Consider the following 16,655-nt stretch of genomic DNA (forward strand, 5'->3'; position numbering starts at 1 on the left):
GGCCAAAGTTCCCGGTCTGATCTAGAGCTTCCTGGCAATAGGAAAAATATGCTATCGTCGCCATGTCAACGGTTGTCATTAGCATAGAAACCGGAAGTCGGTGCAAAGCCCGACCAAGTCAAGTTGATTGACAGCTCGTCCCGTCAAGTAAAAGCAAAGACAAAATGGTAAAAGAAAAGAAATTACGGTAAAAGCAATTTTAAAAAGGAAATATGGGGAAAGTAAAGGCAATACTCTTTTAAACTTTGTTATTTGTCTTTTTATTTCCATCTTTTTTAATGTATTAATTTATTTATTGCCCTTTATATTTCCACATTCATTTCCTTATTCTTTTACAGATGTAGTCTTTATTGTTGCACTCCTATCGCTCCATATTTTTTGTGTGGTCTGTAGTCTGTTGTCCATACTGAGAGGCCCTCTATCAGATTCATCCAGCTCTGATGAAACTATTATTAACAAACACAAGCTCTTATGGATCAAAATAAGTAATATAAAATTGTATTAATTAATTTATCAAATTCATTTTATACGTATTTCCTCAACTGTCTGTGCTGTGACGTCATATTATCGTATAAAACCACTTAATAAGGGCCGGTCTGATAACATGTTGGTTTTCTTGTAGTTTCTTCTTGTGCAGTGACTCCGCTTCTTCTCTGCAGGCAGCTCGTGCAGATCCACTTAGTGGTGACGTCACTAAGCCGCTTACCCAGCAGGTGAATGAGGGGGAAGAAACTAAGAAACATTTGTTTATATTAATGTTGGACTGAGTGATACTGCAGACGGCGTCATGATGACATGTTTCTGTAGAGAGTAGATTATTTTGGACCTGACGGATTCTTTTTGTAATAATTCCGGAAGTGAAGCGGGACTCTGCAGGCGGTCATGGAGTGCAGCGGCAAGGTAACTTCTGGATGATCGATACATGGGATGATAGGAAGTGATCGGTAGAGGAGGGAAGGTGGGAAAAGGCAGTCGTGAACCCCCAGTCTCCGCTAACTCTCTGTAACACACACACACACACACACACACACACACACACACACACACACACACACACACACACACACACACACACACACACACACACACACACACACACACACACATAACTCTGCACTATTTATTTATGCACATCAGCGCTCTTCCTCTACTTTAATGCTGCGGACAACTTTCAGCACCACGGACAGCGCTCAGACAACATCACACTCTAATCAGTTTTATATTATGTCATTGTTATTGATGATATTTTCTGCTCTAGTTGCTTTGACCTGGAATAAACTAGAAACACGAAAGTCAACTCAATAACTGGAAATGCTGACTCAGTGCTGCAGAAGGAACATGACCTCAGTCGGCCAGATGGTGGCGCTGTAACTAAGATCCCCAAAAAAATGCTTCTTCTGAAAGGTCACGCTTCTCACATCATTTAAATTTAACACACGAGTCCAGCTCAAAGTTCTCTACAAAAAAAAGAAACCAGGAACATGAAAGTCGGCCATGATGCACATTTCTGACATTTCCTCTAAACTGTAGGTCTGATTGATACACATTTTTCTGGAGATCATCATTGTGGTCCGAGCTTATTAAAAGATGTGCTCAAGCAATGAGGTATTATCAGCCAAATGTACTTAATTTCTCCGGAATTAATAACAAATATTAGCCCAAATGCAGCTGAATGGAACTAGTCAGCTACAACCTATAACTGCATAAATCATTAAGGCCACAGTTTTACATGTGTTTAAAATGGATCTAACTTTAGTTCTTTCAGTTCTTGTGTAGCCTAATTTAATTTGTAACAGTGGATCATATTTAATTAACCAGCTCTAAAAAAAAACCCGTCATTGTACATAAATACACAACTAAATTCCACTACTTCCTAAATATTAAATACTTATTTTTTTTGTCTGTCCACTGCATGAACACAACACATGTTGAAAACTGTTTTATTTGGGGTGGAAGTGAGACAGCATCTCTACCAGGAGGTGTATTCAGGTCAGAGGCATCACAGCTGACTAAGAATTCCATTTACCAAAACACTGAAGCCATTTTGCAGCTTCACAGCCGACCATGCAGCACTTTGGACGTCTCCGCTTCTTCACTGTATATCAACAGTTTCCTCTCCGTCTGTGTCAGATCACTTTAAGTTTAAAAGCAGATTTTGCTGCAGGTGTTTGGGTGCAAACTGTACAAACCACGAAACAACGAGTTCCTGATCCCAGATTGACGAGAGGTCCTCCAGCAGGCAGATTTGTGGTTTATGTTTCACATGTTAATAAAGTGCTTCTGCAGAAAATAAAGAGAGACTGTTTAACTTCTCAAATAGAGAAGAGGCAGATCCACGCTGTCACTCCTGGTATCCTGCACAGATATCATACAAAATAAATATCATCCAGTCAACCATGACTTTCTTTACTTGGAGCAGAGCCAGAGATCTTTACTGAGTTTAACATTCACTTTCTGATGAAAAGTATGACCGTGTGTTATGTAGAATTTTTTTTTACTCTAAATAATAATAAAACATCAGATTGTTCTTGGTTTCATTAGAGACGGAACGCTTTGACTTTCCAGAGAAAACCGACCTGTGACCTTCATGACCTTAGACCTGTCTGTCTCTGCTCTGCTACCTGGATTTATTAGTGGAAATGATTGTAGAGGCAGAACCGACGACATGACAGCGATTCCAGTTCAACAATATTATATGCTGCGTTCCGATGGTGTCGTATATATATATGTATATATATATATATATATATATATATGCCTTTCTATTGTTCTATTATTATCTTATTGCTTCTGTATGCTGCTGTAGCGAAACAATTTCCCCTCGGGGATTAATAAAGTAACTACCTAACCTAACCTATTCACTGTGTACAGAGAAGAGTCCGTATGAACGGCGCCCTCTGGTGGTCTTCACCACGTCACAAAATGTTCTAGAAGCCTTGAGTTCACAAGTTGTGACGTTGTTTGCCGACGTTTCCAGAAAGGTCAGAGGTCATGGAGGTTCATGTTTGGTTGGATGTTCAGCTGATATATTGTAGTTTTAGTCACGTAGAGTTTGTCTTCATAACTTAGTTAATAATCTACGTCTTAATCTTCCCAACAGCCTCATCTTCTCCCTCTGTGTCTTTGTATTTCCTGATAGCTTGATAAACCATTAGCCTCTGATAGCTTGATAAACTGTTAGCATCTGTGGCTTCTAGACGGCGTCCACAACATTGTTTTTACGACTAAATGACTTGAACACTGAGTATACGGTGCACACGACTTCCTGTGTTGTAACCACGAACACAGGAGTTCCATTTGAATGCAGAATATGAGCTGATGTGTAATTCTAACTCGTGATGTCATCCAACACCGACTTCGGTTTTACACATCGAGAGCGAAATCGAATTAAATCTTTACGCCAAAAGTAAAAATCCAACAGGAGAAGAGAAGATCAGTGTTTGAGCCGAAGAGTTAAACTTCTGTTCCTCTGTCCTACCACCAGGTGACGCCACAGCTGTTGATGGCCGTGGGAACGGCTGTGATTGGCTCCCTCCAGTTTGGCTACAACACTGGCGTCATCAACGCTCCTCAGAATGTGAGTATGTTCTGTGAGACACCACGAAAGAAGAGAAGACAAGAAACCAGACATAATTAAATAAATATATGAGCGTAATGAACAGGTCACACAGTTAGACAGGAACTCACTGGACCGAAGGGAGCTCTGGTAACGTTAATCTGGTAAAATTTCAAGACAAATATCTTTAAAACGACTTTTTAAAACGGTCCTTTTTTGATAAAGTTTAAAGTTGGCTGAAGCGTCCCTCAGTCCGGCTGCTGGAGGACCTTCCATGATCAACTGAGCACCTTGACTTTTCTCACTCTCATGCATTTATATGCCATTATTGTATATATGTTTTATTTGTGTCCTCTCTCTCCCTGAATCTTCCTGCAGTAACTTGTCCCTCCAACCTGCCAGTTTTGTTTGTTGCGTCTCTATGCTGTTCTTTTCTCTTTCTGCTCTCCTCTCAGCCCAAGCCTGGTCCGTTAGAGAACTCTTCCTCTTAAAAGGAAGTTGTCAGGTTTCTCTCTCTGTGTAAAGTGTCCTTTTGTTATAATTTGACGCTGTATAGATCAAAATTTGTTAAATTGCATGAAATGAAAACAGCTGACTGTTATTTTTTTTCAAAAAAAATGCAGAGGGTTGTTTTCAGGACTGAGTTGTATCTGAAGTCTTCCTCATAGTTTGCCTACAGCCCAAACAACTCTTCACAGCCACATCTTGTAAGGTGCCTGAGAGGCAAAATCCAGGGGAAAGAAACATTGCGCCAAAACGCTGCGAGCGCTGGGTGACAACTGAAGGCGATTCAGAAGAATAATTTAACTCTCAGCTTCTTCAAACTGGAATTTGTTGGCAGGACAGTAAGAGGTCTTGGGTTAGTGTTTTTTCAGTGAATGATTAAAACTGAAAAATTAAGGAGAGAAAGGTAGAAATAAAATAAATAAATAAAAGGAGGACAAATCAGCGACTGTTGTTCCAATACTACTAACCCCTTTATTATTTAATCACAGAGGCTGTAAGGTTCATATTTATAAAGGCAGCTCTCAGTTTTAAAAGAAGTGAGAGGAGAGTTGATGCCAAAGAGTGTGAGAAGGTAACAATCCTCTGTCACCTGTTTGAGTCCAGTCGGCCTTTTTTGCATGCCAACCTGAATCTCTGTGGCAGCTGGCGAGCCTCTAAACCTGTCAGCTGCATTTAAAGGTGGTCTGACAGAATGTGAAATGACAAGCAGCAGGTTAATGAGATAATGCAGCCGTTTGTTGGAGGCATTAGGGATTAGGCAGCTCAAGCATACCAGTTGTTACAAGTTGTACTTGCAGGTGTGATGACCGAGTGGAGAAATAAAAAATGTATGTTGCACAGTGGGTCAAGTTATGTTGAATTAAATCAGATTTATCTAGCTGAATATTATAAAGAACAAATTTAGACAGAGAAGCCTGAATGAAAAAAAAGAGCGGGAACAGGGAGGTGAAAATGGAGCGAGAGAGAGAGATAAAGAACGAGATAGTAATGTTACTGGAACATTATTATTAATGAATATACTGCTACAGTGCACAGACATCACAAGAAATACAACCCTGTTTCCAAAAATGTTGGGACACTGTATGAAATGAAAATTAAAACAGAATGTGATGATTTGCAAATCATGTAAAAATATATTTCACAAGGCTCCAAAAAGTTGTGACAGGGTCAACAAAAGACTGGAAAAGTTGTGTGTACCTGGTGAAACATCTGACAACTAATGAGGTTACCGTGACAACAGATCAGTAACATGATTGGGTATAAAAGATGATTTCAGAGAGGCAGAGTATCAGCAGTGAAGATGGGGAGAGGTTCACCACTCTGAAAGACTGTGTTGGAAAATAGTTCAACAATCTAAGAATAATGTTCCTCAACGTAAAACTACAAAGAATTAGTGGATTTCATCGTCTACGGTTCATAATATCATTAAAAGATTCAGAGAATCTGGAGAAATCTCTGAACACAAGGGACAAGGCTGGAAACCAATATTGGATGGTGGTGATCTTCGGGCCCTCAGGCAGCACTGCATTAAAAACACACTATTCTGGAGTGGAAATCACTGCATGGGCTCAGGAACACTTGTGAAAACCATCGTCTGTGAACACAGTTCATCGCTAAAAACACGAGTGTAAAGTTTCAGTATTGTTATGGTTGCTTTCAGTTTTATTGAGCCAAGTCTGCCATTTACATTGATTTGAACAGTCGTCTGGAACTATGCACCAGCATTAAGGCAAAAGGTCGTCCTGGGACATCTCTATCAAAGATGGAAAATTCATTTGTCAGCTTGCTCCCACTTTGTGTCAGTAGTATCTGCTGAACCTTACCCTCATCTAGAGGGATGTTGTTTGGTTGTTGAAGAGGAAGCAGAATCTAAGACACCTTGTATTAACATGTAATCTGCATCTGGACAACATCTGGAAAAGAAAGTCAAAACTTTATAGCCATGCTTGCAAAACTTAAAGGTAAAGATCACCATCCTAAAAATACTCAAAACGACAATGTTGACATGCTGTTGTTTACCAGGTATAATGTTCACCGTCTGAGTTAGAATGGGTGCATTTGGTTTTACTCAAACAAAGTTTTGGGAAGTTAAAACTTTGACCTGTTAGTAATGATGGAGGGAAATTCAAGGGTTCACCAGGGAACAATCAATATTTATATTAAATGTCAAGACAACCCATTTAATAGTTGGTTGAGATGTTTCACTGAGAAGAACCACGTCTCTAAACTTGAGAAAAGCCAGTCGAATCCGTCTTTATCTTACAAAATGAGTCTACTGCATGTTGTTTTGTGTTTTTAGACAATCGAGAGCTTCTACAATGAGACGTGGACCGGCAGGTTCTCGGAGTCCATCCCTCAGACCACTCTGACCGCTCTGTGGTCTCTCTCTGTGGCCATCTTCTCCGTGGGAGGAATGTTCGGCTCCTTCTCCGTCGGCCTCTTCGTCAACCGCTTCGGCAGGTACGACTCTTCCTCTGAACAACCAGCACACTTCCTGTTAAATGACAACTTTTGATGGTAGTTGTCCTCTGAACTGTGAAGGAAGAACTCCATGCTGATGGCCAACGTGCTCGCCTTCATCGCAGCAGCATTCATGGGATTCTCCAAACTGGCTGCGTCGTTCGAGATGCTCATCATCGGACGTTTCATCGTGGGCCTCTACTCCGGCCTCTCCACCGGCTTCGTGCCCATTTACATAGAGGAAATCTCTCCCACATCTGTCCGCGGAGCGTTAGGCACTCTGCACCAGCTCGGCGTGGTGATCGGCATCCTCATGGCTCAGGTGAGACGTCGTCTATTCGAGACCGAAAGGACCATTTTCATTGACTCGTTCTGGGGCTTCTTGATTACAGCTCTGTGAACACCTAAAATCAAACTGTTAGAAACTTTAAATTATTACAGGAAAACTGTGTGTTGTGTTTGTTGTGTAGATCTTTGGGATCGAGGCGATCATGGGGAACGCCTCCCTCTGGCCCCTCCTGCTGAGTTTCACTCTGCTGCCAGCTGTGATTCAATGCATCCTGCTGCCCTTCTGTCCTGAGAGCCCTCGTTACCTCCTCATCAACCGCAACGAGGAGAGCAAAGCCCGCAGTGGTGAGACACAAACACACTGTCAGAGTTCAAAGAAAAGAAGCAGCAGGAAGGTTCTGTGATTTAAATGGTAAAAACTACAGACTGGATATAAAAGAGTTCGTAGCTTCAGGTCTGTAAAATGGTTCCGATGCAGAAGTGTCTTCAGCTGCAATACCAGCGAGTGCCACTAGAGGTCGGCTCCAAAAAGCCTCCGGCTCCATAGACTCCCATTCAACTTCTCTCATCAAATCCAAAGTGAATAAAATGTGTCCATCAGTTATCTCGGTGTTGTTAGCTAAAGTCACTCCTTCTTCTTAGTTTTCTGGAGGTCCATCTGAAAATAATCCCTCATTCATTAGAAAAGAAGATTCAAGAACACCTGTTTTTGGGGGCGTGTCTGTTTGATTGACAGGCCTGCGGTGCAGTCAGGTTACAGCTATCGGTGGGCGGGACGTAGTATCGTCAGGTTTCCGATCAGATCGGTCAGATCCACCTCTGGCTCCTCCCCCAGCTCGTCCAAATATGGTCACTTCCTGCTCCAAACCGCTCCGAACTAGCAAAGATGGTGACGGACAGAATCTGAACTGGAGGATTCATAACGTTCACAAACCAACGATGACATCACTCCTAAAAAACACACAAAAATTATCAGGTTAACAGGAACTGGGTGGATAAAAGATGCAGACATAAAAGTGCAGGTTTGGAAGACTGGAAAGTTATAAAAGTGAGGACCTTCCAAAATGTCTTGACACTCCCAATGTCTGAAACTCAAACTGGTCCTCACTAAAATAGATACGGTATGCAGACATGCACAAGCTCACACAGACGTCATTATAAACAACACAACTTTGTGACGAGTAAAAGCAATTATGATTTTCCCTGTGCTTAAGAAAAACCTTCACTACAGTGAACTGAAGTTACACCAACGACTGCCACAAAGGTTGCTAATCATCTTTTGACCACACATTTCCTGCCGGGCACATTTAGTACAGCTTCATGAATCTCCTTCCAAACTTCCAGTCTGAACTGGACTTCTGTCTTCCAGTCTTGATGAAGCTGCGGGGCACCGACGAGGTGAACGAGGACATGGACGAGATGAAGGAGGAGAGCCAGCAGATGATGAGGGAGAAGAAGGTGACCATCGCCGAGTTGTTCCGCTCGCCCGTCTACCGACAGCCCATCTTCGTCGCCATCATGCTGCAGCTGTCACAGCAGCTGTCGGGCATCAACGCTGTAAGTCATAAGAGAAGAGAAGAGCCACTGTGGTGTCCTGTGCAGTGTTTAAAGGGGTCGATCAGCAGAGGGTCAGCGGTGGACGACCGGCTCTTCCTCCTGAGCAACGGCCACCGTGACTCGGCGTGCTGATCCCTTCGGACACAGTGCTGTGCTGCTCCTTTAAACTCCGGCACATCGTTTCCTGTCCCGCTGGATGAAGAGCAGCCTGTCGCTAAAATGTGCTGCTCTTAGGAAACAGTTTGATGTTGCTGAACTTATCTGCACCACTTGTGGCAAACTGCAGTTGTAACCTCAGTCCCTCCAGGATGTTCCAGTTTTTTGCGATTGTTTTGGTAAAAAATGTTCGATTTTTCTGCAGATTTTCTCAAACACTGTGATGTCATTTTAGTTTATTTTGCGTAAAATTGCGGTAATAACAAAAAAGCTATTTTTTTTTAAACGTGATAAAGGAATACATCTGTAATCACTTCCTGTGATAATAATCATGCTGCACATCACAGAAATATTTTAGTTGTAATTCTTTTTAAATTATTTATTGAACTTAGAGAACCGTGAGGCTCAAAGCTCCTAGAAGCTGCGTATGTTTCCAGAACAGACCGTCTGTGACTGGAATGTAGAAACAAGGACGACATCAGCTGTCAAAATAAGAGCTTTACATGTTGGTCTAGATTGCTTGAATTTGTGTTAATTATTCCGGTTTTCAGGAGGGCGCTAACCTCGTCTACTTCAGCTACCTCATTTCTGATGTAGTTTCTGGTACGTGCTGGGGATTGTAAAAATATATACAGTATATATATATATATATATATATATATATATATATATATATATATATTTAAATTGCCTTGTGTCTGAAGGTTGCTATGTAGACAAACTTGCTTTGCAAGGCTTTTTTGCAGTACAATTTGGTTCTCCTCGATGTCATACATCTTTACATTCTGCAGGGGGCAGTGAAGTTTAATTCAATTCAATTCAACTTTATTTATATAGCGCCAAATCCCAACACAGGTTATTTCATGGCACTTAACACATTAAAGTCCTTACAGCAGAACTTTACAATATTATACAGAGAAACCAACAATTCAACAATTCAACAATTCAACAATTCAACAATTCAACAATTCCCACATCAGCTAGGAGGAAAAAACTCCTCTTTAAGGGAGAAAAACCTCCAACAGAGGGAAGAAAAACTCTCTTTAACAGGAAGAAACCTCCGACAGAACCAAGATCAGAGGTGGGCGGAGCATCTGTTAACAGAACCAGGATCAGAGGTGGGCGGAGCTTCTGTTAACAGAACCAGGATCAGAGGTGGAGAACATCTGTTAACAGAACCAGGATCAGAGGTGGGCGGAGCATCTGTTAACAGAACCAGACTCAGAGGTGGGCGAAGCATCTGTTAACAGAACCAGGATCAGAGGTGGGCGGAGCATCTGTTAACAGAACCAGGATCAGAGGTGGGCGGAGCATCTGTTAACAGAACAAGGATCAGAGGTGGGCGGAGCATCTGTTAACAGAACTGGGATCAGAGGTGGGCGGAGCATCTGTTAACAGAACCGGGTTCAGAGGTGGGTGGAGCATCTGTTATCAGAACCGGGCTCATATGTGGGCGGAGCATCTGTTAACAGAACAAGGATCAGAGGTGGGCGGAGCTTCTGTTAACAGAACAAGGATCAGAGGTGGACGGAGCATCTGTTAACAGAACCGGGATCAGAGGTGGGCGGAGCATCTGTTAACAACCAGGATCAGAGGTAGGCGGAGCATCTGTTAACAGAACCGGGTTCAGAGGTGGGCGGAGCATCTGTTATCAGAACCGGGCTCAGATGTGGGCGGAGCATCTGTTAACAGAACCGGGATCAGAGGTGGGCGGAGCATCTGTTAACAGAACAAGGATCAGAGGTGGGCGGAGCATCTGTTAACAGAACCGGGTTCAGAGGTGGGCGGAGCATCTGTTAACAGAACCGGGTTCAGAGGTGGGCGGAGCATCTGTTATCAGAGCCGGGCTCGGATGTGGGCGGAGCATCTGTTAACAGAACTAGGATCAGAGGTGGGCGGAGCATCTGTTAACAGAACCAGGATCAGAGGTGGGCGGAGCATCTGTTAACAGAACTAGGATCAGAGGTGGGCGGAGCATCTGTTAACAGAACCAGGATCAGAGGTGGGCGGAGCATCTGTTAACAGAACCAGACTCAGAGGTGGGCGAAGCATCTGTTAACAGAACAAGGATCAGAGGTGGGCGGAGCATCTGTTATCAGAGCCGGGCTCGGATGTGGGCGGAGCATCTGTTAACAGAACAAGGATCAGAGGTGGGCGGAGCATCTGTTAACAGAACCGGGATCAGAGGTGGACGGAGCATCTGTTAACAGAACCGGGATCAGAGGTGGGCGGAGCATCTGTTAACAGAACCGGGTTCAGAGGTGGGCGGAGCATCTGTTATCAGAGCCGGGCTCGGATGTGGGCGGAGCATCTGTTAACAGAACTAGGATCAGAGGTGGGCGGAGCATCTGTTAACAGAACTAGGATCAGAGGTGGGCAGAGCATCTGTTAACAGAACCAGGATCAGAGGTGGGCGGAGCATCTGTTAACAGAACCAGACTCAGAGGTGGGCGGAGCATCTGTTAACAGAACAAGGATCAGAGGTGGGCGGAGCATCTGTTAACAGAACCAGGATCAGAGGTGGGCGGAGCATCTGTTAACAGAACCAGGATCAGAGGTGGGCGGAGCATCTGTTAACAGAACAAGGATCAGAGGTGGGCGGTGCATCTGTTAACAGAACAAGGATCAGAGGTGGGCGGAGCATCTGTTAACAGAACCGGGCTCAGAGGTGGGCGGAGCATCTGTTTACAGAATGGTGAGGTATGAGTCAGTTAAAGAGTAGGAGGAAAGAAAACATGCATGAATGAGTTTTTCTGCGTCACGCTGAGGAAGGATTTTCCTGATTTTATTAATATTACGTAGATGAAAGAAGGCAGTTCTGGAGATTTGCTTTATATGGTGTCTAAAGGACAAATCCTCATCAAAGATGACTCCAAGGTTCCTCACAGTTTTGCTGGAGACCAAGACAACGTCATCTAGAGTAACTAAGTGATTACAGAAAGAGTTTCTGAGGTGTTTAGGACCAAGTACAAGAACTTCTGTTTTGTCTGAATTTAGAAGCAGGAAGTTTTTGGTCATCCAGGACTTTATGTCTTTTAGACAGGCTTCAAGTTTTACTAACTGATTAGTTTCATCTGGTTTTATAGAAAGATATAGCTGAGTGTCATCTGCATAACAATGGAAGTTGATGCAGTGCTTCCTGATGACATCTCCTAATGGAAGCATGTACAAAGTCAAAAGTATTGGGCCTAACACTGAGCTTTGTGGAAGGCTCATTGTCAAAACTTCCCAAATCCCAGTTGACTGGGACCAGACCGCCTGCAGCTCTCTCATGAGCACCTGGAGTGATGGGCACATTATTTGACGGTCCACTGATGTGGCAGCCGACCAGGATTTGTCCCGGTAGTCTGGATCGCTGGTTTCACTCCTGTGGAGCGCTAAAGGGCCGTGGTTTTATTGCAGAGAACCGGAGCTGCTGTAACATCCCCTCAATCATAAATCTATCCAGACATTCATAGTGCTCGATGTGGCAGATTTGCAGATCATAGAAAAGTGAACTATTGGCCTCAACTGTGTGTGTCGTCCTCTGCAGGTGTTTTACTACTCGACTGGGATCTTTGAGCGAGCCGGTGTGTCCCAGCCGGTCTACGCGACCATCGGTGCTGGAGTGGTGAACACGGCCTTCACTGTGGTTTCTGTAAGTCACAATAAAAAAAAAAACCTGTGAAGATAAACTAAACAAATAATCCTCCACTCAGATTGTAATGAGATACTCTCCTCCTCGGTGCAGCTGTTCGTGGTGGAGCGAATGGGCAGGAGGCCGCTGCACCTCACGGGTTTGATGGGAATGGCCGTGTCAGCAGTTTTTCTAACTGTTGCCATGGCATTGTTGGTAAGCGTTTGCGATCACCTTTTACTAAATCCATCAGGGTTTTCTAAATAAAGCGACTGACAGCCTGTGTGGTGCGATGTCCTCCTCAGGAGCTGCTCCCCTGGATGTCCTATGTCAGCATCGTGGCCATCTTCAGTTTCGTTGCCTTCTTTGAAATCGGCCCCGGGCCCATCCCCTGGTTCATCGTGGCTGAGCTCTTCAGCCAGGGGCCCCGGCCGGCTGCCATCGCTGTCGCTGGCTTCTCCAACTGGTCAGCCAACTTTTTAGTAGGGATGGGCTTCCCGTATATTGAGGTAAGACAAATTTAATTTAAAGGCGACCTATAATGTTTTTACATATTTCTGAAAGAGACACTAATCCACAAACAATCCAATTTTAGAGTTGATCATATACTATACATATATATTCATGTACAGGTAACCAATGGGAGGCCTTGACCTTAGCTAAAACTTGTAGCTGAAATAAACTGGCTTTCACAGCAGATTTCATCTTCAGGTAAAACTCAAAAGAAGTGTCAAAAATAACTTCCAGGTTTTTTACGAGGATTACAGTCAGTTCCATAAAACTGAGTCAAGATTACATTACATTACATTACATTCTGGATGAGCTGCAGAGGTCGGATGGTACTAACAGGTAGACCTGCCAGGAGGGAGTTACAGTAGTCTAGATGTGAGATGACCAGAACCTGGACCAGAGCCTGGACCAGAACCTGCACCTCCTTCTGAGTGAGAAGAGGACGTATTCTCCTGATGTTGTGCAGCATGTATCTACAGGAACGTGTTGTTGCAGTGATGTTGGCAGTAAGAGAGAGTTGACTGTCGAGTGTCTCCGAGGTTCTTATCAGTCAGGGTCGGGATAACAGAGTTGTTGAAGGTAGTAGTCAGGTCGAGGGTGGGAGAGTCTTTCTCTGGAAGGAAGAGCAGTTCGGTCTTGTGGAGGTTGATTTCCAGGTGGTGTTAGGACATCCACTGAGAGACGTCAGTCAGACAGGCAGAGATTCATGCTGCTACCTGTGTTTCAGATCGGGGAAAAGAGAGGATCAGTTGGGTGTCATCAGCATAGCTGTGGTAGGAAAAGACATGCGAGTGAAGGACAGAGCCGAGAGAGTCGGTGTAGAGAGAAGAGGAGGGGACCCGGGACGGAGCCTTGAGGGACACCAGTAGTGAGAGGACAAGGTTCAGACACAGATCCTCTCCAAGTTCCCCGGTAGGTGAGGTCGTTGAGGTAGGATGAGAACAGGGAGAGAGCAGAGCCTGAGACACCGAGGTCCTGAAGGAGGAAAGAAGGATCTGGTGGTTCACTGTGTCCAATGCAGCAGAAGGTCCAGAAGGATCAGGACAGAGGACAGAGAGGCTGCTCTAGCAGTGTGAAGCTGCTCAGAGACAGAAGGAGGACCGTCTCTGTTGAGTGGTCTGTTGAAACCAGACTGGTGGTCAAGAAGGTTATTATGAATTATAATTATATATTATGAAGATGAATTATTATCAAGTAACACAGCTAATATGTGAGGGACTGAGCACCAACATCTAACCTTCGATATAACAGGGTGCCATCTGCATAAAAGTGGTAGGAAATATTGTGTGATTTAAAAATAGAGAATAGAATATATTGAAAACAGAATTGGACCCAGGAGAGACGGTCAGTTTGGGAGGAGTAGTAACCATGGCAACAGAAAAGGATCCATCAGACTGATCAGATTTAAACCAATTTAGAAGACGGGAGATGAGAATCTAATGGTCCAAAGGCTCAAATGCTGCAGTGACATCAAGTAATACAAGAACAGCAGCATCACCATAATCAGAAAATATCATTACAAACTCTTCAAACAGCAAAAGTTTCTGGAAACAGAAAAGGGTGGAGATTGGTTGAACACTTGCTGCAAATAACCCTTTTTTATGGGAGGACGCACTGTTGCATGTTGCAGTATGCTGAGGCAGACCAGTAGCCTGACAAGTTTATAACAGTCAGTATAAATGGTCCAGTTAAACAAAAACCCCTCGGAGGAGACCAGATGGACACGTGGGCCAAATGGATGGATCACAGCTAATCTTACTAATCTCACTAATCTTAACCTGGAAGTATTTCAGAAAGGCGTCACACTGTGGAGGAGACATACAGTACCTGAAGAGAATTCATGACAGGATCAGTGGTGTTGAAGAGGATCCTTGGCACTTGACAGTGATTTACATTAAGTCAGAGTGGTAGATGTTCTTTACAGCCTGAACATCCGTCGGATATTCAGTCAGGCAGTTGAAGTGTGTCTTCAAATTTTACGGGACACTTGAAGTTTGTCTTTTTTTATATCTTCGTTCTGCCCCTGTCTGATCTTATTGAACGAAGGGTGGAGTCTTTCAGTTTAGAGGAGATGACCTCACGGAGGCAACCGTTCCAAGAACAACAGAGCAAATGGCATTAAATGATGTTGAGATAAATACCAAGCGACCCGCTTTAAGCTGTTTGTTTCCACCTGGCATCTCATGCGTCTCCCCGCTCCATTTACAGATGAACACGTTCTACAGCACCAAAGTATGCCAGTAAATAAGAATACAAACACATACATGAGGAGTTCAAGCAACAGGCAATTATAAAAAGAGAGATCTCTGCTCACTGAGCCTCATTTTAATACAGTCTGCAAGAAATATATGATGTAATGGATGTTTGTAAATGTCTGAACACTCGAGTTTGTAAATTTAATTCACACCTGAAATGTGAGGACCTGATCGGCTCGTGTAGATTAATTAGTTCCATCAGTGAGGTCATCGTTGGTTTGTGAACGTTATGAATCCTCCAGTTCAGATTCTGTCCGTCATCATCTTGCTCGTTCGGAGCGGTTTGGAGCAGGAAGTGACCATATTTGGATGAGCTGGGGGAGGAGCCAGCGGTGGATCTGACCGATCTGATTGGAAACCTGACCATACTACGTCCCGCCCACCGATAGCTGTAACCTGACTGCACCGCAGGCCTGTCAATCAAACAGACACGCCCCCAAAAACAGGTGTTCTTGAATCTTCTTTTCTAATGAATGAGGGATTATTTTCAGATGGACCTCCAGAAAACTAAGAAGAAGGAGTGACTTTAGCTAACAACACCGAGATAACTGATGGACACATTTTATTCACTTTGGATTTGATGAGAGAAGTTGAATGGGAGTCTATGGAGCCGGAGGCTTTTTGGAGCCGACCTCTAGTGGCACTCGCTGGTATTGCAGCTGAAGACACTTCTGGATCAGAACCGTTTTACAGACCTGAAGCTACGAACACTTTTAATTCACTAATCAGCTGCTTCATGAAGTAAGTTTGCAGTAAATCTCTTGCTGTCTGTACAGCTCGGCTTCGCTGAACGACTAATGAAACTAACAAACGTGCTGCAACGTGACCGGGTCGGATACGAACACAGAAACGTGGAGCTGTGTTTATTTTTATTGATATTCAGAGGATGTCAGCTGAATACTGACATTATAAGTGTATTAATAATTCATATCTTGTCCAGAAACTCCATTAATCCTCCCTGATGCTGCACTGACATACAGACACTTAAACTTGTGCTCACAACATGAACTGAACGTTTTGTCCTTCGATGCAGCAACTCTGCGGCCCCTACGTCTTCATCATCTTCACCGTGCTGCTCATCGGCTTCTTCGTCTTCACCTACTTCAAGGTGCCGGAGACTCGGGGACGCACCTTCGACGAGATCGCAGCGGGCTTCCGTCAGTCGGCCGGTCAGGGTGCCGACAGGTACTCTGCCCCTGAAGAGTTCAACACCCTGCGGGGGGACGACCCGGACCTTTGAAGCTGCTGTACGTACACACGGTTGACCTGTTACGCTGCTATCTTCTGTCAAACTCTCTGTAAACTAACGCTCAGTTCAGGATATAAAGTAAGACAGAGACAGACCACCTGACCGAGGACATCACTGTTCGTTACCGGGGTCTCAGTCTGTAACACAGGAAGTGTTTACAGAATAATATTAATCTGACTCCCATCAGGCTTTCTTATGAAGTGACTAAACTGAGTGCTGAAGCATAAAATGAAGGCTGGATTTAGGCTGAAAGTATTTTGGCACGATCTTATGAAGTTGAAAAAATTTATATTCAAAACAGAAAACAGAATATTTGAACCCTCTTTGCATTTTTTTAACTTTGATTTTCTCTTTTTCACTTCTATTCTCATTTGTAATTTGGAGTTCAAAGATATCTGGTATTAAGGATTGTATGAAATACTCTAATTTACATGATTTTACTTTTTCTGCTGCCCACAAGGTCGTTGTGTAAAACTTCATCACAATAAGCAGAAATGTACT

General features: G+C 43.7%; 1 protein-coding gene across 1 annotated transcript; it reads left to right on the plus strand.

Moving 5' to 3' along the window:
• The first annotated feature begins 882 nt into the window (after nt 1–882).
• Nucleotides 883–16,145, plus strand: LOC138614645 (solute carrier family 2, facilitated glucose transporter member 1-like). Its single transcript, XM_069688187.1, has 10 exons — nt 883–900; nt 3,485–3,577; nt 6,363–6,523; nt 6,605–6,845; nt 6,994–7,156; nt 8,181–8,368; nt 12,057–12,161; nt 12,255–12,356; nt 12,446–12,649; nt 15,939–16,145. Exons 1-10 carry the CDS (start codon nt 883–885, stop codon nt 16,143–16,145), a joined length of 1,482 nt encoding a protein of 493 aa, XP_069544288.1.
• The last annotated feature ends 510 nt before the right edge of the window (nt 16,146–16,655 follow it).

The sequence above is a fragment of the Brachyistius frenatus genome, unplaced genomic scaffold (assembly GCF_029030835.1).
Source record: "Brachyistius frenatus isolate BFR_SWC_R1_liver_20210118 unplaced genomic scaffold, ASM2903083v1 Contig_539, whole genome shotgun sequence".
In the NCBI taxonomy this organism is placed as follows: Eukaryota; Metazoa; Chordata; class Actinopteri; family Embiotocidae; genus Brachyistius; species Brachyistius frenatus.

Coding starts and splice junctions, on each gene's coding strand:
- LOC138614645 (XM_069688187.1), top strand. Junction 3,578..6,362: donor TCATCAACGCTCCTCAGAAT/GTGAGTATGTTC, acceptor TTGTGTTTTTAG/ACAATCGAGAGCTTCTACAA. Junction 6,846..6,993: donor TCGGCATCCTCATGGCTCAG/GTGAGACGTCGT, acceptor TTTGTTGTGTAG/ATCTTTGGGATCGAGGCGAT.